The following is a 26786-nucleotide window of genomic DNA, read 5'->3' on the forward strand; positions in this document are numbered from 1 at the left end:
GAGGTGAGGAGAGATGGAATTTAGCCAATGAATGGGGAGCATGATTCAATTGTTACGTTAAAAAAGATACCAGAAGCCTGCAGTTAGTGTCATGGGATCACATGCATACTGTACAGTTGCAATTCCAGGTTATAGATTGCTGTATAATTAAACAGAACAAATGCAGCTCTAAATGTCATCATCCCATAATTACCTGTGAACAAAATGGGAATAGGAGAGTAAAGGCAAAGTAATATTCTCACTGAACCAGTTTACCTTAATGGCACTGTATTACATTCTTTGGCATAAGTTACCCATTGATACATCACCTGATGTCACAAATCTCAATGTGTACTATGATAGGCAGATGGTAGAATCAGAATTTGCTAAACAGCCTAATAACATACCTAATACTTGTTGCTGACAATTGCATCCCTTCATGGCCACAGTCTTACCATTTTTCAAATGGGCACCCCCAGCAGTATGAAGCTGGTTCCACAGACATGACATTTTACTGTACAGTCTCCTTATCTCAGCGCAATCGAGTACCTTTGGTTTGAGGTGGAAAGGGTTTGCATATTTATACTGAAACCATTTTCTGAAATGATGGTTGCTCTGAAGTTGCCATGTTTTCTCTCGTCCTCCTTTGGCAGATGCCAAAAGAATTCTGACTTCAGAAACCTATAATAAAAAATAATAAATAAATAAAAAACTCTAAAATGCTATTTTCTACTACCCAATGTATGATTAGTGTTTCATGATGGAGTTCCCATTACACTAGTAACAGTTGCCATGGAAACTGGATGTTGAATTGCTGCAGGAATATAAGGCCTGCCTCCCAAAATAGCATTATTTTTCTTATTGGTACCAGCAGGAACACGCTGACATAAATGGACACATGAACACATGCACAGGAAAAAACACATACTCTCACAGTAAACGTGATATAACATTTGGACGACAGAATATTTGCCTTCTTGTTTTGTTTTTGTCTAAAAACAAAACAAGACGGCAAAAAGGCTTCATTTGTATGGTTAAAACACATTTAAATGTGCAGTGCAAAACCCAGCATGCCATCACATTGTAAGTATTCTTGACATTACTGCCAAAGGTCTTCATTCGTAAAACTCTGCAGATTAATTGCATTAATGTATTTTGCCAAATGCTTTTTATTGAAAGTTCACTCCAGTTATTACGTTTGAAGAACACATCTGCAGATACTAGTCAGGTTTGTCGATTTTCGACTAGGCCACAACACGCTCCAGTTACCGTTTGCTGTGGAACACTTATATTCTGTTCCAGACCTGGGTCAAATGCGTAATTGTTTTGGATTCAAATACTTTCCTGTGCTCGATTGAGAAAGTATTGACAATATCCCCACATTATTATGGATTATTTTTCAAAACCTCATATCGTTTTTCACTTTAGCATATAGAACCTTTTCTTAAAAAAAGATTAACAGTTTCCCGTTTTGCTTTTTTTTTTTTGCTTTGTTTTCATAAGTGACTGATCGGAGGAGGCTACAAGATGTAACTGACATAATAAACACATTGTTACTCATTCTGCCTCATATTAAACAAAATTGTAAACAAAAGTACACAAAATTGTAAAGTAAACCAAATGAACTCGTCAGTTTGATGACAATGCTATTATTGAACTGCACTTCAATAACGCTCGAATTGGTCTGCAATGTGTAAGATTCAGCGGCATCAGTTCAAACATCAAATATAACCCATATCCCCTGACGCTGTGTTTTTCTGGAATCCGTAAACGTCATGGACTTCGTGACGTTTGTTCAATTTGCAGCTTTGCAGACAGCTAGAGACCGAGGAGGCTGAGAGCGAGAGCGCAACGTGAAAGTGAAGTAGCCGAGGCGTTTGTGGAAACAGGAAGCAAAGAGGAAAAGCAAAGGATTGAGACCGCCTGCAGTCGGACAGTAAAGGGAACACTGTTTAGTGACCGATGTGTATCATGGACCACCATGGAAAATCCCGTCTATTACGAGAGAAACAAGAACACGTTTTGAGGTGCTTCGAAAAGAGTCATTTGGTCTCGAATTAACCAGTCAGCAATCTAATGTTGTGTCTTCAAATTGTCACAGTGCGAACGAAGGGGAGTGACTGAAGGGGTCCTCGATAGGGTGTAAATTCTACAATTTAGCTAGGTGGCTATCGAGGGGCTCTTGGAATGAACTAGCTACGGAATTAACAACAGCAATCAGGTATTCTAGAGCTGATAGCTGACCAGGTAGCTAGCTAGCTAACCCTGTTGCTAAAGAGAACAATTCGATAAGCAAACAACATTAGCTAGACCGCTAGCTAGCTAACCAGCTACCATAGCTAGCTAGCGGAATAGCTAACATGGTGGAGATGTATCTGTTATTATCAGAGTACTGTTACATAATTCCAGAACCTCGATCGCATCACGCTGTTTCTCTTTTCACTCAAATCGACTTTTGACATCTTCATTGACCATAACCAGAATGGATGCAGCAACAGAGAGGGAGTAAGCGACATCGAAAAACATGGATTCGAATCCTCTTATAAGTGGTAAGATTCACTCTACATGACTAACTGTTACTGTCAACTGGTTAGTTATGCTGTCTGCGCTAATGTACAGTTCGCTGGCCAACCGGTCAGCCATATATAACCCGATTACGAACCAATACAGGTTTGGTAGGTCACTTTGCCTATGTGTGGTTTTTGTTTGTTTACTTTCTAGCCGTAATGTGTCGACACGCTAGCTATAGTTAACGACAGGAATTGTAAACAGTTGAATCTAGCCATTCATACACAAAGTACGCAAATCCTAAAATACACTTGAGGGCATCAGTTCACTTTGGTACAGCAGGTCCACTGCTTCCTCGATTCAACCCAAACTGATGCCTAACCAAGTTGGCGGAAGCAGTTCGATTTCTTGAAATACTTGACCACCAGTATTTAGAAGTTTAGCAAAAACTGACAACGCTTAGGTAACGTTAATAATTTAATATGTAAGGACGAGCGAGTAATATAAAGCTATTCTCAACTGCTCACACTGAAGAAAACGGATACTTATGAGATTACTTAGATACTGAAATATGACATACACTACTAGTAGGATAGTAACAGAATAGGACAACCCAGAACTGAGCAAAATGTAACTGAACCAAGTTTAAAAACAATTTTCAGAAATGTATATTTAATTTCCTCCTTGCAAAGGGAAGAGTACCATGCAACACTCAGTATTCTCAAGAATATATTTGTAGATTACAGATACAACAGTACTTTACACTTCAGTTTAGTTCATTAGGATCCTCATTGACAAAATGACAGCTCGTCTCCTTGGGATCCACAAAACACAAAACATACAATATATAATACTTAATGGCAAGCTGATAAACAGGAATGAAACATTCATTACAACAATTGCCAGTTACAGCCATGGTAGAGTGTTTGATTTATAGCCCCTAATGGGGGTAGTTTGTGAGATTGCCTGCCTCACAAATGCTGTGAGGAGCTACTGATGCTACATTTTCCTTGCATGGATTGGATTATTCTTTTGATAGAGGATTTCAGTTGCAACACAGATGTGTTCTGATCACTTCACTTGGTTGTCTATTGATATTGTAGCGGTTGTCTGAAGTAATAAATTGTGACAGAATTGCTATGAATATGGGGTGACATTGGCTCAGATGGTAAGAGCAGTTGTCTGGCAGTCGGAGGGTTGCCGGTACGATCCCCTGCCTGGGCTGTGTCGAAGTGTCCTGAGCAAGACACCTAACCCGTAAAATGCTCCTGACAAGCTGGTTGGTGCCTTGCGTGGCAGCCAATCGCTGTTGGTGTATGAGTGTGTGTGAGAATGAGTGAATGAGAAGCATCAATTGTACAGCGCTTTGTATAAAGCCGCTCTATAAATGCCAGCCATTTACCATTTTGCCATTTAATATTTGTGGGATGGCAGGTGGAAAGGGAAGTGGTAACATTGAAAAGAATATGCATCTTATTTTACACATTTCCGCTGCTGCAAATGCAAATGAGAGCCTGATGACATTCACAAATATGAGATTTTGTTAGATGGTCACGTAATAACATGACAAGGGAAAGATGACCTCCTGGGGATTTTATCCATGGTAGTTCAGATCATTCAAAAGATGCGGCCATTTAACCTTCCTCATCACTGGCATTGTTGGGGGTCACTTAGTCCCTTTTCTAGCGGCATGTACCTTAAGTAACTGAAATATAAAACATCAAAGTGGCCAGGTTGACATCCAGGTCAGAGTAAACTGCTCACATCTCAAAATGCACAAGCGTTTCTAGCTTAATTTTGGCTAGCTATGCATTAAAAAATATTTCCCCTTTAAGCCCAATAACTTTAGCTTCCTTGTCCTCCAGCTACAAGATTCCAAAACTGAATGGGCACCTCATTGACAACAGGAAATCTCATGAATAAACTGAAAGATGATAGCAATATTACAGACAGGGCTTTAATTTTAAACATTTCCAGTGAATTCTGGGTGATTTCACTCTTTTGAAATGGCTATTTACAACAGGCTTTCCTGGTTGGAAAATCATTTGAATATCTTACCAAGAGTTACAGAGAGGAGACACAGTACTGAGACTTTTAAATTAGCCGCTGTGGAACATACAGATGGCAATTTACATAAAATGCAGGGAATGAACATCGATTAGATTAGAATGGATCTTGGAGACATGCAGAGTAACGTTTTAACTGAAGCACAATGTGCTTTTCTGATGCATGTCTCATGGGTTAAATACATCAGTGCTTTGGATTCAAATACGTGTGCGACTGCGCCAATCAAGAGGACGGAAGGCGGGGTTTGCACTTTAGAGACATTCCTAGGTTCCAACACCCCATACAAGCTCAGTGAAATCTATAAAAGTATTTAAATCCAAAACAAAATTACGCATTTGACTCTGGTCTGGTCTCAAGTGGCGTTTAATGTTTTCCACACTGTGGGCCGTGCTGTCCTACTGATTGGATCAATCTCTCGCTGAGATTGAGATCTGACACTGAGGCTGTGAGATTCGTAAGTGTGGTTGGTAGGAACCTTTGTAGTGATAGCCTAAAGATTAGGGGTCAAGGGTGCATAAGAAGGGCTGATCCAGTTCAAGATTTTGTGCCGACTTCTGCTCTTAGTTATTTCATTAGCTCAATCGTATTTGTATTAGCACCTGCTGCAGACACAGACCGCAAAACTCCTTGTGCTCAAATACAGGAGGCAACCAGCATAGTTTATAGAGCTGTCCAAAACCAGGACACACTGGACCTCCAGGGCTGGAGTTGTGCACTCCGGACCTTGGTTCTTTTAAACCCAGACAACATGGTAATCTTTAACCCACCATACTTGGTCATTTTTAACCCACCATACTTGGTCATTTTTAACCCAGCCTACTTGGTCCTCTTAAAGCCACCCTATTCCTGGTGGTACAGGACCAATTTTGACTCCCAGCCATAGTCTTCTAATGACAGTGCTGAAGCAGTAACCATGGTGCGTAGCTTTGCCTCTCTAAGTGGCGTGTGCCTTTGCTGAGTCACTCTTGACCTTTAACAAAAAATGAAATTGTTTGAAACCATGGATCAAAGTTTTAAGTGCTAAATAACCAATTACTCATAATTAGTATAAAAATAAAAATAAATTATAAACTGAGATGACTCAAGTACCACAATGAGATTATTGTTAATGACAGCTCAACAGATGGCTTCATAAAATGGCTAGACTGGCACCTGTCCACTGGAGTACTGAATTGCAGGCTCTATAACCCATGTTTCTGAAAATACAGGGCCCTGCTAATGGCCAAATAAACCTGATTTTCACAAGTTGGTTAATCTGAACTGTCACAAGAATGCAGGGGATTTCTCACTCAGTCCATGAGTGTGTGTAAAGTTGCCTGTTACTCATGCATGTTTCCTGACTAGAGATGTATTTACAGTAGATACTTTGCTTTAGTGTGTGTGGGTTTCTGTGCATTGTGGGGGCTTTCTGCCATGCCTCTTCAGTGTGTACTGTGGCTGCTGGGTGCTGTACAAACAACACTTATGAAAAAACCCCAGCAGAAGAATGTGCAAGTGGTGGTTTGTCACAGCTCAACCGTGACACACGTGCTAGCTGGGTAGAAACGGATCATACTGCGTTTGGTGGTCTTTGGGAAATTCAGCAGGTTTCTGTATCGTTCATGTACTTGCCATCGTGTTGTAGGCATGTTAGACCTTTTTAAAGTGACTTCTTAAAGTCTTCAAAATAATAAATTATGTATAAATAAATAAAAATAATAAATCTACATTATAGCCTGGCCACGTTTGTTTGACAGATTATTCAGGGTGTTCTGTTTATTAGGGGCTATGCTGAGTATCTATAGTATCTTTAAATAAACCTTTTAGGTAATCTTTTGCATGTGACTGCTTAACTTAGAAGAAATACATATTTATCTACAGCACACGGTGTGCATTTCCAATAGGGTATTTGAGTTTGGATGCACCTCTACAGTACATTTCTCACATGACCTGTACTGCTGAATTGAAATGAGTGAGATATTTGCAGGTAAAGGACTTTGCACAGACATCATTTTCATGTCCTTTCAAGGGGTCAACACGAGTACTTAGTGTAGGCACTGTATTTGAAATGGGACTAGTACACAAGTGATAAACATGGAATTACATTTATCAGTATATTCACATGAAGTTGGTGAACAGTAAAATGACCACGTTTGTCTTGGCTGTCCATGTCATGAACTCTTGCGATAAGAGGTTTTCTGAAGACTGACCTCGAATTAGATGGTGCACTGAACAATTCTTTTGACAAGCTACAGGAATTGGAAATGTTATTTTTTGTTTTGAGAAGTCCAAGGAATAAACTAATGCCTTAGGAAACTGGACTATTTGAGCCAGGCAGCTGTATCATCAAAAACTGTGTGGAAATGCTTTGAGAAAGTACCTGCCAAAATGTTGGTACTGTAGCATGCAATGTTTGCAATGAAAAGCTGGCATCCCACAAAACCACTGGTCTAATGTGTCACCATACAGTTGCAGGTTGTAGACAGACCGTCAGGTACTACAACCCACAATGGAAAGCAAATGTCAGTTACTACATTTGCTTGCAAAACAGTACAGCTGCCTTTATAATCCACTGACCATGTCTAAGATTCAGGTATGTGGATGGGTTTAGGATATACTGGTGTATATTTTCGGGGGTCCAGGTGGTTTTACTACACTGCATGTTGGGTGTGTATCCAGTGGTCTTCTCTCAGCATTATAATTGAAACCAGCTTCAGCTAACCTGCTACTTCTGCCCTCCTTGTGCCAAGAACCGGACCTTCCCAGATAATCATCTATATGTCGTCTGCATAATTATTATTTGAATAATGTATTATTTGTATAATTATGTAATTAATCATATGTATATGTTACATATAACACTACTGTTAAACTCACTGTTTTCCCATCGCCGGCCAGAAGCAGATGGGCTTCCCCTTCTTTCTTCCTGTTAGTCAGGGGGGTTTTCCAGTGACTATGTCGCCCTAGGCTTGCTCTTTGGGGGTCTCAGGCCTGGGTTCTTTGTGAGGCTGCTTTGCGACAATCTTGTATTGTAAAAAGCGTGATACAAATAAAATTGAATTGAAATCCGATTGCCATATTGTATTGGGAAAGGGCACTGGGAAAGCTCACCGGGGCTTCAGAATGCTTCTCAATACGTTTCTGTGCTCCATTGATCTTTCCAACCAAGAGGACCTGAAGGTGGGGTTTGCACTTTTTGAGAGTATTTCATTGGTTCAAATACACCACACAAGCTCAGTAAAGCATATAAAAGTATTTTGAATCAAGTACAGTGTCACTAAACTGTGCAGCTCATTTAACTTCCACAGGCACTTCCACAGGCACTGAACACCAGTGCCTGGCATATTCATCCATTTACAGGATTCTCTGGACAATTTAAATTAAGTGAGCATTCTGCCATTTTCAATTGTTTTATTAAGGAGGTGGTAAATATCACGCACTCCTCCTTTTAAACTATGATGTCAAAAGTGAGCAGTGGTCACGTTTGAGAACAAGGAGGTGGAATCTTGAGATATTTATCTTGATGGGAACAGTATTTTGTCATGAGAACATCTTGCATTGATTTGCATTCGATTAAACATGGCCATTGTGTTAGGTAGGCTGCATGTTACTCCGCTGAACTCTACATGTATTCTTTTTCATTGTTGAAGGGAATGTGTTATGGTGGTGTGTAATAAATTGAAATAATGAAATCTGGCCAGTAAAGATCAGATTCCCCACAGCCCCTGGAGGCAAAGGCAGTTGTTTAAGCAACAGAGATTTATGCTGCTCCTCTGTATATTTTCCATTAGTTTGTAATGCTACAAGATAAGTCATGATATGCTGCATCTGGCCCAGGGAAGCCAGTGACCTGCAGTGTACTGCTCAGAGAAAGGAGCCGTAGGAAAAGTGAGAAAACGGACGTTTTCTGTAAACCAGCTTTTGCAATTAAACCAACCACCTGTGAGCCTTTTCTATTTAATCCTTTTGAAGAATAGGTTTTTAGTGTTCTAGAACTCCATTGCTTTCAGTTGCCCGTAGTGACTGTTACATCAGCATTAGGATGTTCAGTTCAGAACATTCTAATCACAGTGATCTCACACCTTACAGGGTTAAGGAGTGCTGCTCCTGGCTTAAGCAGCAGTGGTTATTGGGGCTGCCATTACAGAAAGATATGCAGGAAAATTTCAATAGATCTAGGGTGCCTTGAGAGCATGAATTATGCTATAATGGTACAGAAGAAAAGCTCAGAGGGCAAAAGTAGCTTTTTCAAGGACATTTTCAGAGTGGATTTTAAAACAATGTGGACATTTCCTTTCATTCGAACATGCCTCCCTTATGCGGTTCTTGAACCTACGGTAGTTCTTTGGTTTTAGGCCAGTCTGTCACTTTGCATCCATACACTTTGGCAGTATCATAAGCAGTGGCAGTAGAACAGGGCTTGTAACCAAAAGGTTGCAGGTTCAATTCCCAGGTAGAATACTGGAAATTTACCTTTGAGCAAGTCACTTAACCTTCATTGCTTCAGCATATATCCAGCTGTACAAAAGGTTACTATTTAAAAAAGAAAGAAAGAATTTAATTGAGGGTTGTGTATCTACACTGGATGAGTGTATTTGTAAAATACCCATAATGTAAAGATATCACATTTAAGGACATTTTAGGTGACATGGAAAATTAAATCAAGCAACGCCCTTTGCTCATCTCAGATTATTTTCGTCTAAGGCCTGCTAATGCCCACCATTGTTGAAAGCAGACTGGAAACGTCATGTGAATCCCTTATTGGCCAGGGTGTGATAAATAGTTTTATTCAGCTTTAGAAACTGGACCCTGCTAGCTGTCCGCTCGCTCACGACTCAACAATAGGCACATCATTAACGGGAACAAACATGCCTGACGCTGTGTGAAAGCGCCCAACGCTGTGACATCAGGGTGCTGTGCTCACTGAAGACACTCCAGCGTGCTATGGGTCTGTTCTAACAGAGGGGCATGTTGCTGTGTGAGCAGAAATAACATGCAGGCTTACCTTGTCAATATCTGCTGCAAATCTGCAGCTGGAATTTTGAATTTTATTATTTTGTGTTGTCAATTTTGTCCTGCCGCGCCAAATAGACGTTTCTGGGTAGGAACATGTCACACTACACGTCTTCTTTTTTTGGGGTTTCCCTAGAGGTCACTTAAAGGTCACAGACAGAGGAAATGATATGGAACAAAATGAACACTTTGGTAAAATCAGATAATGAATTTGTGATAACATCTATATTTTAGCACCGAATTATAAAAAATAAAAATTAAAACTGAATTTAAGAATTTTTGCATTTACAGATCTCTTCCTGAACTCAAGTACCTACATTTAAATGCTGGTTTTGAAATGAAATAGAAATGAGGTTTTCACAAGGAGGATTTGTGAAACATGTCCGGGAAAAACATCCCCACCTAAATATTCTGTGATAGAAATATTATATGATGCACTAATGGAATAATGCATTGGAGCACCTGGTTGGCTGGGAATCATCTACAGGGGTTATCAACGTCCCGCACTTGAGCCTGACTGACTGTGTGCTTCGTCACGCAACTCAGCTGTCGAGGGTGTCGTGCGAATTAGCCCTGAGAAACGGTGTCGTGCAACACTTTTGCCAGTTTCAAATACCTCAGTTTTGTAAAACGACACTTCTACAAAATGGAAATTAGGCTTTATTGGGCACTGGAAGCGTTCTCTTTTAGCAAGCTACTTGGATCACAAAAGGAAAATGCAAACTACAGATTTCTCTGAGGTTTAATGACAGAGTAGGTGTGTAAACTGACACGGTTATCTGTATTGTGTTGCACCTCCTATTATGCAAGCCTGGGTTGTCCTCTTTAGTAAGTACTGCTGTTATTCACCATTAGACACCTAGTTCTCAGTAAAAAAAATGATACTTTGTTGTATTCTCACTTTTTGTGGTTATCTGACTATTTGGTAATACAGGGGTACCCAAGACTAACTAGAAGATTTTAGGAAGCAACTTAATAAAGAGCCTGGAATGGAAAAGATCAAGCTAGATCAGGAAGTGATATTATTTGTTATTGCCGTTTCACAGGAAATGCATTTTTTAAGGAGCGGAGGCATTTCAGTCAGATCAACCAGTTTTTCCTGAGTTACTGTATGCTTTTTGTAAAGACCTGTGGGTTTTAGCGCTGCAGTCTAACACCTGCATTTATTGAAATCTCTCTCTTCTTAGATCGGTGTCCAGCCAGGGCTGTCGAAATCTGTAATTGTTGTTTTGCTGGAAACTATTCCCGTTACGTTAGAAAAAATCCTGAACAATTAAGTATGTATTGGCTATCCTACAAATACACACATGCATACATGCACAAACACACACAGGAACATACATGCACACACAAGCGCAGACACACACACACACACACACACACACACACACATACACAAGCAAACAGGGACACACACAGCCACACATGCATGCCCGCGCACAAGCACACACACGCACGCACACGGTACTCCGTGCTGAATTATTATGGCTTTCATGCTGTTTGATGCACTTGTCAGAGCCTCTCATCAGTGCACATGCACAAAAGCAAATGAGACTCGGCTCTGTTATACATCAGGCTGCGCGTGAAACGTCTCTAATGTGCCCGCACCGTTTTTCTGCTCACCGTGTAAGCGCTTAACATTTACGCTCGCCAACTGCGTGTCACTCACCAATCCATGATCAGTTCGGGGGTTTGGGATTGACCTGTTTCTCATGTCTGTGTGGAGAGGGCGACGCTGTGTTTTGAGCGATGTGGAGTCAAACAGTGGTGCCGTGTGGCTCCTTAAGCACCTGCCCACTTATTCGTTCTTGTGAAAAGAATGACACTCTTCTCCCGCTCGTCATCCTTCATCTGTGAAAACTTACAATAGTTCTGCATATTACCAACTGGCAGACATTCGCAGCGAACGCCTTTGAACGCTAATAACTCTGCACCGTCTGCACTCTCGCGTCATGCACCCTCACTTATTCATTCACAGTTTTCACGCTAGACGTCAGAGGACATTAGCACAACAATGCCATCCTGTCCCTTAGTAACAGTTGCCTATATGCTTATTGCCACGGAGATGGTTTCCAGGGTGTTTGATGGGAGCTACGTAATTGGGGGAAATGGTAATGGGGTTCATTTGCATGCTTAACGCGGCCTGCCTTAACTTGTGTGCTGTAGCCTGTTTTTTTTTGTGTGTGCCTCGCTGTGGGTTTGCCAAAAAGATTCAGCGCTCTATTGCTCTCGGTGACTACACTGCCCAGATGAGCCGTGAAAATGGCCCAGCAAACACAATATTCTCGCAGTGATAGTGGAATGTCTTGTTAATGTTAACATTAGAGAGACAGCGAGGCATGCATATCCAATTAATAATAGACAGAGAAGCGCGTGAATGAAAGGCAGGAAGCCCGCACACTGAACTGCTCCGTACACTTAAATAAAAAAGACCTGCAACAAACCACCTGATCCTCCTGATCCAACGGTGAGACTTCACTACTTGACACTGGTATGCAGGGAAGGCAGAGCAGGAGAATGACACATTAAAAAGTCTGTACATATTAGAAAAAATGTATTGTAAAAACATTTAGTATAAATATACACGCAGTAGTATACAGTTCAAATGTCAAATACTGATGTGCATTGCATTCCTTAGTGGGGGAAAACATCAATGTATACGACTTTATAAATAAATATATATAAGGAATGAAGCAGTGAACCGAAGACATTGGTCCATTTTGTTTGTCTGAATCACTTCAAACAAAGCAATTAATAAAGGAAATGGAACTGTACTGCGGTGGTACTGCAGTGTTAGCCACAGAGCTGTACTGTACGGTGTTACTGCAGTGTTAGCCACAGAACTGTACTGTGGTGTTACTGCAGTGTTAGCTATAGAGCTGTACTGCGGTGTTACTGCAGTGTTAGCCCCAGAGCTGTACTGTGGTGTTACTGCAGTGTTAGCCACAGAGCTGTACTGTACGGTGTTGCTGCAGTGTTAACTATAGAGCTGTACTTTATGGTGTTACTGCAGTGTTTGCCACAGAGCTCTACTGTACAGTGTTACTGCAGTGTTAGCCACAGAGCTGTACTGTACAGTGTTACTGCAGTGTTAGCCACAGAGCTGTACTGCAGTGTTAGCTATAGAGCTGTACTTTATGGTGTTACTGCAGTGTTAGCCGCAGAGCTGTACTGTACGGTGTTACTGCAGTGTTAGCCACAGAGCTGTACTGTACGGTGTTGCTGCAGTGTTAGCTATAGAGCTGTACTTTATGGTGTTACTGCAGTGTTAGCCACAGAGCTCTACTGTACAGTGTTACTGCAGTGTTAGCCACAGAGCTGTACTGCAGTGTTAGCTATAGAGCTGTACTTTATGGTGTTACTGCAGTGTTAGCCGCAGAGCTGTACTGTACGGTGTTACTGCAGTGTTAGCCACAGAACTGTACTGTGGCATTAGCCGGGCCCTCACCGCTTCGCTGGGCTGCATGTCTGTGTGTCTCAGCAGCCATGGACCCGTCCATCACGCTATGGCAGTTCCTGCTGCACCTCCTGGAGGACCAAAGCCACAGACACCTCATTTCCTGGACGTCGAGCGACGGCGAGTTCAAGCTGCTGGACGCCGAGGAGGTGGCGCGCCTCTGGGGCCTCCGCAAGAACAAGACCAACATGAACTACGACAAGCTCAGCAGGGCGCTGCGCTACTACTACGACAAGGTGCGCTGGCCTGCCATCCGTACACATTCTTACATTTCTATCTGTCCTGGAATATGGGGATGTTATATATAGGCATGCACCTGTCTCATATTTAAAGTTTCTGGGTCCTGCTTACAGTGCTGTTGTGCCATCAGGTTTATTACGGGCGATGCTTATCGTACCCATCACTGCATTCTGTACCAGAAAGTTGGCTGGTCATCACTTTCTGTAAGGAGACATATCCATTGGTGTCTGTAAGGCACTTCTACAAAAACTACCACCTTATCTTTCAATGCTTCTGGCCTGGAGAATTGGTATCCATAGGACACACTCTCAGGATTGGTTGTCACTTCAGGTTTGTGGGGTCAAGTCAAATTTAGGAAAAAAACGCTTTTAGATTCTGTGCTCCAGATACTCCTTACAGAAAAACCTGAAACTAAATACCACAGTGTCCGTAAGTTAATTCAGAGTTATGATAAATAATTTGGTTAGCCTGAATTGTGAGTGTTTTAAGTGAAGGTTTTAAGGTATTAACTGTCATATTAAATGTTCAAAAGATCATTGTGTTGGTAAGTATGTTGAATGTTTTGGTTTTTTTTGGTATACATCTGTATAATTTCCACAGAACATCATCAAGAAAGTGAGCGGCCAGAAGTTTGTGTACAAGTTTGTCACCTACCCTGACCCGACGGCCGCGGAGGGGATGCGGCCGGGGGAGGAGTCACAGCGACAAGAGAGCCAATCAGCAGACGTCGCCCTGGGCAAGCCCGGCGTGGGGGGCGGGGCTCCGGCCAGCCTGTCGAAGAGCCTGCAGGTGCAGCGCTCCTCCCCCAGCTGTGTCCAGCGCAGCTCCAGAAACGACTACATGAAGTCAGGACTCTACTCCACCTTCACCATCCAGTCCCTGCAGACGCCCGGAAAGGCCCAGAAGCCCATCAAAACTGAGCTCTTACTGCCCCTGGAGGGCCTCCCCAAAGTGAGCAGCGTGGAGAAAGCTCTACCTGAGGTAAAGTCTCCTCCTCAGTGAGTTCACCTTGTTTAAGTCATACACCTGTCTCCTCCTCAGTGAGTTCACCTTGTTTAAGTCATACACCTGTCTCCTCCTCAGTGAGTTCACCTTGTTTAAGTCCTACACCTGTCTCCTCCTCAGTGAGTTCACCTTGTTTAAGTCATACACCTGTCTCCTCCTCAGTGAGTTCACCTTGTTTAAGTCCTACACCTGTCTCCTCCTCAGTGAGTTCACCTTGTTTAAGTCCTACACCTGTCTCCTCCTCAGTGAGTTCACCTTGTTTAAGTCATACACCTGTCTCCTCCTCAGTGAGTTCACCTTGTTTAAGTCATACACCTGTCTCCTCCTCAGCGAGTTCACCTTGTTTAAGTCATACACCCGTCTCCTCCTCAGTGAGTTCACCTTGTTTAAGTCATACACCTGTCTCCTCCTCAGTGAGTTCACCTTGTTTAAGTCATACACCTGTCTCCTCCTCAGTGAGTTCACCTTGTTTAAGTCATACACCTGTCTCCTCCTCAGTGAGTTCACCTTGTTTAAGTCATACACCTGTCTCCTCCTCAGTGACTTCACCTTGTTTGAGTCCTACAACTGTCACCTCCTCAGTGAGCTCATCTTCTTTCAGTCTAAAAGATGAGCATCACCATCAATACTTGCAGTCGATCAGCACTGAAGTTTCCATGTTTCTATGGTATGCAATCAGTACATGGATACTAGGCTAAGCTATAACTATAGATACCTACTCTGTTGTTTGATGAGCTGTATTAGGGAAGATATTTCTTGTTAGAATATGATAGCCATGACAAGCCATGGTTTTTTAGAGGAACACTTGTAATAATAGATGTGTTTTTTCACACTAGGCCTGCAGATATAGCGCTGAAATTAGCATAATGCTCATAATGAGTTTCTAGCCCTGCCACAAAAGCTCCTCCTGAACTCTGTTGTCTAGATAAAATTTCGTTAAAAACATCCTGTGGAGAAAACTTGCTAAAAGTTACTGGCACCATGTGATCCTAAAACAAGAGTCAGAATCGAGTCTATTTGTACTTGTGTGAAAGGCACTTGTTTTTATGCCTGGTTCAGATCTCTCACTTCCCTCATTTCACTCCTCCTTGAATCACTAATTGCACCAACGGCTTATGTCACCTCTATGCTGCGTCACAGACATTGACCACTGCAGCAGTTTCAGTTGCCATAGTTGGTCATAGTTGTCTAAAGCAGGGGTTGGCAACTCACGGTTCTCGAGTGCCGAGAACTGCTGGTTGTCCACCCTCCTTTTACTTGGGAGTTCAGTGTGAAGATGGCCAATCACTGCACCAGTTACCAGGCTGTAACTGTTTAGAGGCCCAGCGTTTGATCCCTGCTCTCTCCTCTCTCAGACACGCATGAGCTCGCTGCAGGGGCGTGGCTGTGTGGAGAACAGCCTGCAGGTGATCGTCACCCAGCCCTCGCCGTGCGCCACGCCCGCCCTCAGCCCCCAGACCCCGTCAGGCTCGGCCACCGGAAGCTCTGTGAGTGTCCGTCCCCTCAATTCTCCACCCCCAGTCCCTTCTCTCCTCCATCCCCAGTCCCCTCTCTCCTCCATCCCCTGTCCCATCTCTCCTCCATCCCCCGGCCCCTCTCTCCTCCACCCCCCATCCCCGTCCAGGGTCACTCAAAGCAGGCTCTCCAGGCCAGGAGTACTGCTGGTTTTAATTCTTCACCTCAAATCAAGGCTGATTTAAACCTGCGACAAAAACAGAAATGGCCTTTCAGTGCAAGTGATATGTTCTGCTTTGCTGTTCATGAGTAGTCCAGTAGCTGTGTGGATCTAACGTGCCATTCCCTTCCCATGTTATTTTGTGCCTCAGGTGCAGAAGGTCCAGAGTGCGGGAGACCCCCCTCAGATCTACCTGACCAGCGTCTCGGACCCCAGCTCTCTCACCCCCCTCATCCCGCTGGCCCCCGTGCCCCCCCACGGGGCTTCGGGGGAGTGCGTGGGGCCCCCGCCCCAGAGCCACCAGGTGTTTGTGGTCATCAAGCCTCCAGCAGCCAAAGAGGACCTGCCCTCCGAGGACGAGCTGCTGGAGCTGGTGGGCCTGGAGGACAAGCGCCTGGAGGAGGTGCCCCACAATTTTTAACATTCCCTCTTTCTACCGTTTTGGGGAAACCGGTCAAATGTTTTAGCCAATGGTCTCCAACCCTGGTCCTGGAGAGCTACAGGGTCTGCTGGCTTTTGTTGTTACTCTGCTCTTAATTTATCAACTGTGTAATGCTCTAATTAACTCGCCTCACCTTTTTACATGGGTCTGACATGAGTGCTGATTTTAACAAACAAAACAAAAACCAGCAGACCCTGTGGCTCTAGAGGACCTGGGTTAGAGAAGACTGGTTTAAGCCACCATAATGTTGTGTGCCAGTTTAGGAAAATGCAGGCAAGCAGGGCCATCCTTCTAAGCAGGTCCCACTGTGGACCTCAGCCAAAGGGTTCAAATGCACGCGCGACCTGTGAGGCATGTCGTTCTATTGAGAAAAAGAAAACTTTATTGATGTCAGCACTGACCTTTGCCACCTCTGTCAGGTACCGGAGGCCACCATTGTGCCAGACAGGGCTGAAGCTCTGCCCTCAGTGGAATCTCCTCCCCCCTGTGTTGAACCAGCCACCCAGCCCGTGGGGGAGGGGGAGGGGGGCGGGAAAGGCAAAGCAGAGCTTCCAGGTAAATCCAGAATCGGCGACACAGCAATACACTCTCCTGTTAAAACCCGCCAATCCATTTCTGTCTCTGGGTTAATCTGAAGAACCATATATTCAACTATGCTGAAACCTACATTACAAAGGACATTCATTACAAATGTTTTCACTGCAACAAGACACTTGTATTATGTAAAATAAAATGTAAATATTTTTTTCTGCTGGGTCTCAGTAGGCTATGTAATGTGGATCCACTGCTATGGGTATAATCTGGAGTAAAGCACTGATCCACAGTGTTTAATCTCATTAAAAATGTAGGGCCGGCCTGTAGCGTAGTGGTTAAGGTAAATGACTGGGACACGCGAGGTCGGTGGTTCTAATCCTGGTGTAGCCACAGTAAGATCCACACAGCCGTTGGGCCCTTGAGCAAGGCCCTTAACCCTGCATTGCTCCAGGGGAGGATTGTCTCCTGCTTTGTCTAATCAACTGTACGTCGCTCTGGATAAGAGTGTCTGCTAAATGCCAGTAATGTAATGTAATCTCATTACTCCACTTTCAGCTGCTCCGAACATACTGGCTTTCATGACTACGATTTATATTTTTAAACATAATTTTCACTTTAAAAGTCAGTGTTCGGCACACATGAGACACATATAATCAAGAGACACACCAACTGAAAGAGGAGAGTTTGCTTATTCTGTGCTGCACGGAAAGGCTGGAAATGCATCATTGGGTGGTGTAAAATGGACTAGTAGTCCATTTTGGGGGGAAAACCTAAAATGTCATGGAGGTCCAGGATATGCTTTATAGTGCTTCATTAGCCTGCCCAATTTGCGAGTCGTGTTCTGCACAAAACATCAGCCATGTTAACAAGAGGACTGGGGGTCTTAGTTGGCATGGCCAGCTCAGGCAAGTCAAGTCACATATTTCCAGAACACATTTAAAAACAACTGCTGCACAATGTGAAACTAAAAGAAAACTGATATCAAATATATAAGTTAATACAGACCGTCATAAAGCACATATGTATTTTATGACTGTGTCTGTAATAACCTTAGTACAGATGAATCATAAAATCCGTAATACTTAAAACATAACAGATGTGAATTCACACAGTGCATAGGTGACTATGCAGAGGACAGCAGTGCAGTCTTATGCTAATGGAATTTTAATGTGCTTTTACAGTATTATGCTAACGGGATTTTAATGTCCTTTTATTCTCCCGCAGAAAACTCTGTGACCCCAGCAGTCGCCCTGCCCAGCTCCTCCCCACAGGAAGTTCAGCCCCCGAAAGCCAAGAAGCCCAAAGTCCTGGAGCTGCCGTCCTCACCCACACTGCTGCCCCCAGGGCTGTCGCTGGACAAGGCCAACGCTGTGGTCAACAGCCTGCTGGCCCCCGGGAGTGCCACCAACACCCTGACGCCCACCGTCATCACCTCCCACGCACTGGTGAGCCTCCTCGCTGTATACCCTGAAATATTCCTCAATAATTCTGAAGTATCCAATGGTATACTTCAAGTGTACCATTTCAGCATAATATATTTTCACATGGGATAAAGCAGAGTATTTCCACTAGCACTGTCAAATGAGCCAGGTCTCTCTCCAGCCCGGAATCTAAGGCCAAAGTCCCTGGTATACATCTGTGTGGACAGTTCAGCACACCCTCCTATAATTGAGGGCCAGATGAATCAGTGTGTGTATCGGTGTGTGGGGGAAGCACACTGCTTTCTGTCACTTATCAACTTCTTGGAAAGCAGATTTAGTCCATAAAAACTCATCCTGCTCCCCTGGCATTTAAACTTGATTTACATTTTTTTTGAAATAATAATAGAATATTTTTATAATAATAGAATTTGGTCTGTTTTTAAGGGGTAAGTTCAGGAGACAATAGTCAACGTTGTTTCTAGGCTAAATGGGCAGATTATTTTGGTTTTAACCTCTCTGCTGCACTTTCAGACCCCCGTCCTGCTGACGCCCAGCCCCCTACCATCCACCATCCACTTCTGGAGCACACTCAGTCCCATCGCCCCCCGCAGCCCAGCCAAGCTGTCTTTCCAGGTACGACCTGCTCCAGACCAGCTCACCCGTACTTTCACTCTCACTCTGCTGCACCGCACTGCCCTGCCCTGCACACCGCATGGTCAGGCTGACAGCTCCCCCTGCTGCAGTAAAGTAGTACTGCAGCAAGAAGTCCGCAACTGGAGTCCTGACTTATTTTAGGCTCTGAATCTAAGCTTGAAAATCTGGCAATAAATCAATCCGTAGTCGGTACTTCACTTTTGTATTTGCTGTGGACACTGTTGATGTCTTTGTCTATCTTGTTTAATTGGGTAAAACATTGTGTCACATGCAAGTTTTTTTTAATGAAAAGATAGGTAGTCCATATTTTGGGATAAGTATGAAGGTTTATTTATTTTTTTCCAGTTCCCCTCCAATGGAAGCAATCATATCCATATCCCAGCTCTGAGTGTGGATGGGCTGTCCACTCCGGTTGTGCTGTCTCCAGGACCACAGAAGCCCTAAGCCATGGCCTTCGACAGTCTCCCTGCCCTGTGCGAGGGAGCGCAGGAGGGTCAGACTCCCTACCCTACGGGGGGGTATGGGGGGGGCACTTCCCAGCTCAGCCTAGGGCTGGACTGAGCGCAGGCGAAGGTGCCACTTGTTGCCGGTGGAGTCCGGAGTGGAGTGCCCAGTGCCACTGTTTTACAGGCCTGCGTGCACTCTGGCGCCACCTGCTGGCCCACCTCCTGTGCCTGAGAGGGTCAAAGGGCAAATCAGTGGCTTTCTTGGCACTGCGTCTCAAAGGCGGTCTACCTGCCCTCGTCTGTGTGTGCCGTTTCCCGTTATTTATTTTTTTAACCTCAACAGTAGATATGTAAATGCATCCTTCTCTCTCTCTCTCTCTCTCTCTGTTATTAAAACTGAAGAATTGATCATCCTCCAGGCTATAATCGGCCTAGAAAATGGTGTCTTCACCAGCTTGTGTTTGTTGTTTTCCGGAGGAGTACTAACATGGAATGTTTTATTCTGACAGTTCTCACCCATTCCATGGCTTCTGCTCTTTCTCCGGTCGCATTGAGTCGGGCCGGTCCGTTTGGAGGACCTCTGCCGGCCGTGCTTGTGTGAGAGTGGGACTACATTTCGGGGGGGGGGGCGATTCGGAAGACCATGGCCATGCCATTGTGCATATTATGCCATGTGCCCTTTCTTTTTCCAGAAGTCATGTCGTCCAAACGCCACAGGTCTCCTCCTCCACGGGACTATCAGAGCCTGTCTCTGTCCCGCCGTGACGTCTGTTCCCGGGTAGTTGCAACGTTTTCGCAATCACGGCGTTTCATTTTTTTAATCTAGAAGGAGTCACGTTTTCCTGGAAACGGCCTAGGAGGGAGCGTCCAACGCCAGGTGGATGTTTTTCAAAGCTGTAATGAAAGAATTGTGATAGAGTTTATTTTTAAAGGAAAACTATGGGATTGCATTCCAGATTTATTTTTCCATTACGTGTGTCCGGGTTTCATTCCACGGTCATTCCAGTCTTTCTTTAAGACATTCCCTGTTTGTCTAACTGTATGTGAAAGAAAACACTTAGTAGACAATGTGCTGATTTCTTGGATGGAATTGGGTCTTTGGAGTGTAACGTGCATGTGAAACTTTTCTAGTTTTATGTTTTTATGAATTCTTAGAGGAGACCAAAGCCAGCTGTTTTGATGAAATCTTAAAACAATGTTTATTTTTAAAGCTACACTGTTTGCTGTCATTCACAAAAAAGGGCTATAATACTCTTTATTCTTGTATTCTACCAAATGCTGAAATTTGAAAATCCAGAGTTTACTTGAGTAGTACGTTAGAGAAAAGGATCTCTGGGTTCTGGGTCATAGTTTTACTGGATGTAAGAATAGAATGATGTATATTGTTGAAGATTAATGAAACTATTTTAAAGAGAGGGTATTGTGTAAAAAAGAAAATGCCCAAACACAAAAAAAAAAAAAAAAACTGACTGTACTGACTGAATTTAATAATTTGAATGTTTTTTTTAATGTTAATTGTATATTCATGGTATCTCGACTGGATATGCAGATATTTGTTAGGTGGGGTTTGTTCAGTTGAGATCATGGTGTTCCATGCTAAGAGACAGGTTCTGTCTGCACCTGCGTACATGTCTCTGACGGGGGCCACGCAGAAGCCAAGGTAAATGGCAGAGCATATTTTTCATATACTCACACGTAGTTGAATGGTTTGGCTTGGTTGCAGTCTTATACTATTAGTATTGTAAATAATACTAATTATCATGACTGCTTCTGTGCGTTTAAAAAGACAGAGCCTGTTTATTGTAATTGGTTGGTATTAGTAAAGAAATGCCTGTTGCTTTTTAAAACAAATATTTGTATATCCATGGAAGTACTGAAGCGTTGAAAATTATGCAGACTTTTCAAGTGTGTGAGTTGCATTGTTTTTCTAGCTTACATTCCTGGTTTGGGTCTTACTAGATGCAAATGTCTGATAGAGATAACACCTGGATAAACATGTTCAGCATTCAGGGCTTCAGAAACATGCCTCTCCATTTCAGAGGGAGTACTTTACACATGTTCTGAACACGGATAAGTGGTCCAGCATCACGTGTTATGGCCTTTCCAGTGTAAACTTGAGTAGAATAGCAGTCTTTTGAAACACATGGATTTTGATGGTTTCTTGGAGTTCTAAAGCAATCCAGCTTTAGACATTAAGGCAGCACTTCTAAAATTGTCCTTTAAGGTTCATGGTGATAATGTTTCAAAGTCTGTTTTTCGCACTTCGAGCTTGCAATCTGCATAATAAGGACAGTGATAATTAATTGTTGCTGTGGTTACTTGGTTATGTGATTATGTCTTGTAATTATGGAGAATATCTGAGTAATTGTAATTCTGTGGGTGGGGATTCAATTCAAGTGCAACGTTTTTACCTTAACTCTTTACTTTAGATTTTTAAACAAAATTCCCTTTTGTCATACAGCTGAATGAAATGTGTAAGTAACTGAAACAGTAAGAGTTTTAATTTGCAAGCTGAGGCTATGCCCCTGTGCTTTGATTGAATCGCCATCTTGGACAGCGGTTGTGCTGCATGTATTTAGCTCAAGGTGAAATCCAAAAGTAGTGATTGACTGTTTGTATCTCCCTGTCTGTGAACCTGTGCAGCCTCTGCTTACAGACGCAGGTGACCAGCACATCCAAAGACATGTTTTAAACGGTATTATCTGCAGCTGAAATGATGTCATTGCCCATGAACAGCACTTACTGAATTGCAGAGTCTCAGCACTTCTGCAGGGGATAGGTCACGTGACCATCCAGCCCCCCCCCCCCCATCCCTCTCTCACCTTATCTGGAGTATAACCAAGGCCATACTGCGAGGTACCAGTGATTCCGTTTATTGCACTTTACTCATTAATCAGCCAAACCTTTAAAGAAGAGGACTGTCCTGGAGGGATTCCGGTCCAGGATTTGACCATCCCAGTTGGAATCCCAGGGATCATCAAATCTGGCCCTTTAATCCAAATCCAGCCCTGGTTTCCTTTACTCCTAGGTAATTAACTGAACAACTAGTGCTACTGAACTAGTGCTAGGCTTCACACCTGACTCCCAGGTAAAGGGAGGGTGGAAAGCCAGCCATGATTTGATGATGCCTGTTGTAAACCATTAATACGACAGCCACATAAATGCCATCTAAGTACACTTTAACCACATTTTCCTTTATGCATTTGAAGCCTGTACACTCAACATTGTACATTTTGTGCTTATCGTAAAGTACAGATGCAAGAGGGGCTAGATGCCCCCTCCCTTATATTTACACTGAGAATACCCTTTCATCTTTCTAAAGTGGAAGCATTGGTTACTGACCGAATTATAATTTCATTATTGCACCAGCAACTGTAAAAGAAAGAAGACTAAAAGAAAATCAATTTCTAAACGGATATTTCTAAAGAGATTCATGGAATGTTCATTGCTATTGTTTTACGTGACAGCATAAATGATACTGGTGAGCTAAAAGATACATTTCTTTGTCTCTTATGTCCTGATTCTGTTAAACTAAAGTACCTCTGTGCTTTTTTGGAATCTTTCGATTATTACGTGGAACCTAAGGGCAAATACGTATTGTAACTGCAAATGCATTTCTTATCAGACTTTGCTGTTCTTAAACTGACTAAGTCAGTTAAGTTGAAGTTAATTATTGTGCTTAAGCACAAAAAACAGCACAAGGTAGCACAAAAATAGCCTCTCAAATGATGAAGTTATGGATATTTATTATACAGTATACAGGAATGTTGGTTGCCATCGTATCTCACAGAGTATGTACAGCAGCAGCTCATTCTGAATGTGGGACACCAGAATACGGACCGTCTGAAAGACTGCATACATGTAAACAGTCAGTGTCATAAATAAATTGGTTTGCAATGAAAACCTAAACACAGAATCCCTAGCTATTATCACTGTTAAGTACCAAGGCCCCATTTGCAGATTTTACATTTAAAGTAAAAGCAACAGACCAAGTGGATTATATTTGCAGAATTTTGCAGAAGCCCATATGATTTTGGGAATGGTGGCTTTAGCTGAGGTGGGATCCAAATAAAAACTTAAAATACTTAAAGGTGAACCACTACCAACAGGTAGAGGAAAGCATTAGGGTCATATACTATAGCCAAGTTGATGTCTGGACTCAAAGCCATAACATGACATGTATATAACTAAAATATTTTAATAAAAAACCTTTATTGACATGGCTGCACTTAAAACTGCTCCAATCATTTGGGCATTGTGAACTACCATGATGTAACCTTCATGTGAAGTACCATTGCACACTCCTTCAGGTTAATTTCCTCCTTTCTAACAATGTGCCAGAGAACCTCAGGCTGTACGTTTGTAATGAACATATTTATTAGTATTATCATGATGCTTTTCACACACAATGTGCCCTTGTCCCTGACTGGCTGAAATGTACCACATGGTGTATGTAACCCAATCAGAGGAGACATCATTTATGGTGAAGAGGTAAAAGTAACATGCCATATTTGATCCACTGGAAGTATTCTTACATTTTTATGTAGGTTTGATGTACGTAGTACTCTGCGGTTCTTACATTCTTGTTATATGTACGTTTTTCCACGTTATTGGAGAGTCGCAAGTAAATAAAACATCTCTTTTGATCTCATTATTGGAGGTATATACACTTTTACTGAATCCCAAGACCATTGAAATTCACAAGGCCATTGGAGGATGTTGATAAATTCTGCATTTTCAAGGCAGCTGTAAAGCTCAACCCCTTGCCCGGGGACTGTGACCTGTGATGATTAGTGCTTCTGGGATGCATGTCCTTCACAATATGTAAAGGAATGTGTTCGCTGGCAGCAGTCACCCTGAACGTGTTTATTGGAGGGTGGCAGAGCTCCAAATGAGCTTTTTCACATGGGAGACCCTTGTTCATATGCAGGTACAACAGCAGAAAACAACGGATCATTTGACAAGGGTTTTTTAAGGTATTGTCCTTACTTTGGAAGGTTGCTTTGGCTTTACAGAACATACAATATCAAGCCTGCTCACTGTGACCTTCAGATTTAATATTAGCCATTCAAAAATCAAATCTAAATTCCCGAATGTGATCCTAACAAATATGTATACGTCTGCTCATGAAGGTGCTTTATTTTTGTGATAAAGGCTTTGCTTTGAGCCACGATGCATTGCTACAGCTGTTGTGCTTTCTGTGACAGGAGTATGTGACTTTCTGTGTTCCTGCATTTGTAATGTTTCCTTTTTTCTGCACCTGATCTTTGATGTATGTACTGTAAATGGATTTGACATGATCATTTATATCCCTTCTGGAGTAGGAATGAGTAAAGCTCTATTTTAAGCCTTTAATTAGGCAGCCTTTTGCCATGCTGTCTCAGCTCTCCATGCCTCGGAGGTCAGATCATTAACACAGGACGCTTGGCCGTTGAATCCTGGGCGTTGGACCATGGCTTTGAACTATGTGCTATATCATTTATTCCATGGGGGATTGAATATTTCCAGGGGAACAAGTTTAGGTTTGTAGTTCTATTGGCGAAGTCACCCTGGGTTAAAAATATTAACCCTGCAAACAAGCATTTCCTACTGCAATGCAGTGTATTCGCTACCCTTTCCCTTATTAGCTATGAATAGATGATGCTTCTTAAAATAGTGAGCATTACAGTATGCTTTTATTTCCGTTATTTACATGTTGTCTATTTTCTTTAGTAGGTCTGAGCAGTGTTGTAACTGGGATGGATGTCATGCTCATCCTGTATGAACAGTTGACTGTTGCTTCTTAAGGTTCTTGCAGGTACGCCAGGCCCCTTGTCTCCCAATTGGAATCAGTGCAATTTGGTTAGATCTCGGCACTAGCAGCTGGTTTTTGTGAATGCAATCAAATGTCAGGTTATACTGAACCCCTTTCAAGACTGTTAAAGTTTTTCTATCACCACGGTAACCCGCCATTCAAAAGATGAAACCAAAGCCTTAATGATTGGATAATAATATTTTGTTGATGTTGATTGTCTGTGGAAAAAAAAATTACATTTGTTTATATCTGTTAAAAAGATGTAATTGTCCACTCTGTCAACTAAGAGTATTTTAAATCACTTAAAACCGCAAGTCAGAATAGTTGAGGACAAAAATATTGTCCACATGATATGTTGGCATTTTTAACAATATAGTTTAAAGAATAAAAATGAAAAATGTGATGGTATATGTATTTTTAATATATGCAAAATGAAAACAACTGACAAGTCAAATCATTTTATGTAAAATGAAATGCATCAAAATATATCAGTTGGCACACCATTGCCCATGAACAGCTGCTCAAAAAAGTGCCCTAAAACACAGTTATGGCTTGGTGTACAGATGTGTACCCCTTGGTTTCCCAATCAAGCAGTAACAAATACCACAACAATGGCAAATAAGTAGTCTTATCAAGAACACCATCATATAGATCACCAGCTAAGAAAATACGACAAATACGATGTGGGTTTAAAAGCATCTTGAGGTTTACTTCCTGCACAGAGCTTGTGTTGATACTGACTTTAATCGTGTTATTTCAGCATGTAAGTCTTGTATATTCTGGTGCGGTATTTCTCTGTTTACTATTGAGACCATTAGCAGTAGAATAACCAATAACCTTATCATTATAAACCCTGGCCAATTCTAAATGTAGACTGGTCTCATTCACCAAACACTGGATGTGCATTCTAACATTACATTATATTTACTGGAGATGCACAATGTCATAATGCATCATCCATTTGGGGAATATATATATACACACACATGTGCTTGAAATTTCAATTATTTTTTTATAAGACAAAAGGCTTTGGTCAGATGCCTCATATCAAAAGAACTGAATTATGGGCTGCAGTATCTACTCTCTTTTAAAAGTACATACATATTCTTCACACCTTGAATCTAAGGAGACTGATTTCTTTTAGTATGCTTTATATTATGTAATAAAAATCTATATTATATGGCTTTGTATATTAAGAATGTATTTTCCTGTGTGTTGGAGAAACTTGATGTAAATGTCTGTGCAAATATGTCTTAGAATTCTGGCTTCAATGAGTAAAATGACAATATTGTTAAGAAATATTTTCTGTTGCTGTTGCATAACTTTGCAGATGTGCATAGGGACCCCTCCCTTTCCCAATAGTGCCACCACTACTGGGGATTTATTTAGAGAAGGGAGGGGTCGCTTTTATTTTTAAAGATTTCCCAATATATTGTACCTACTGAAAAGAGATAAACTATTTTTAATCTGCACTGTCTACTTTGTTTATATATGTTAAAAACATGAATATTGTTTTCTAAAAAAAACTGGAACTGACATAAAAAAAATAATAAAATCCTATTTTGTTCTTTA

General features: G+C 42.2%; 1 protein-coding gene across 1 annotated transcript; it reads left to right on the plus strand.

The window, feature by feature from the left end:
- The first annotated feature begins 1800 nt into the window (after nt 1-1800).
- elk1 (ETS transcription factor ELK1) lies at nt 1801-26786 on the plus strand. Its single transcript, XM_061259105.1, has 9 exons — nt 1801-2528; nt 13028-13239; nt 13844-14224; nt 15604-15735; nt 16075-16326; nt 16785-16920; nt 18124-18344; nt 18852-18953; nt 19320-26786. The coding sequence occupies exons 1-9, from the start codon at nt 2504-2506 to the stop codon at nt 19416-19418; spliced, it is 1560 nt and encodes a 519-aa protein (XP_061115089.1). The 5' UTR covers nt 1801-2503; the 3' UTR covers nt 19419-26786.

This window comes from Conger conger, chromosome 10, assembly GCF_963514075.1.
Source record: "Conger conger chromosome 10, fConCon1.1, whole genome shotgun sequence".
Lineage (NCBI taxonomy): Eukaryota > Metazoa > Chordata > Actinopteri > Anguilliformes > Congridae > Conger > Conger conger.

What these genes read in the sequence shown, in the direction of transcription:
- elk1 (XM_061259105.1), top strand. Translation starts at nt 2,504, where the DNA reads ATGGATTCGAATCCTCTTATAAGTG. An exon ending in TTCGAATCCTCTTATAAGTG is followed by an intron (nt 2,529 to 13,027) that starts GTAAGATTCACT and finishes TGTGTGTCTCAG; the next exon opens with CAGCCATGGACCCGTCCATC. An exon ending in AGGACAAGCGCCTGGAGGAG is followed by an intron (nt 16,327 to 16,784) that starts GTGCCCCACAAT and finishes CACCTCTGTCAG; the next exon opens with GTACCGGAGGCCACCATTGT.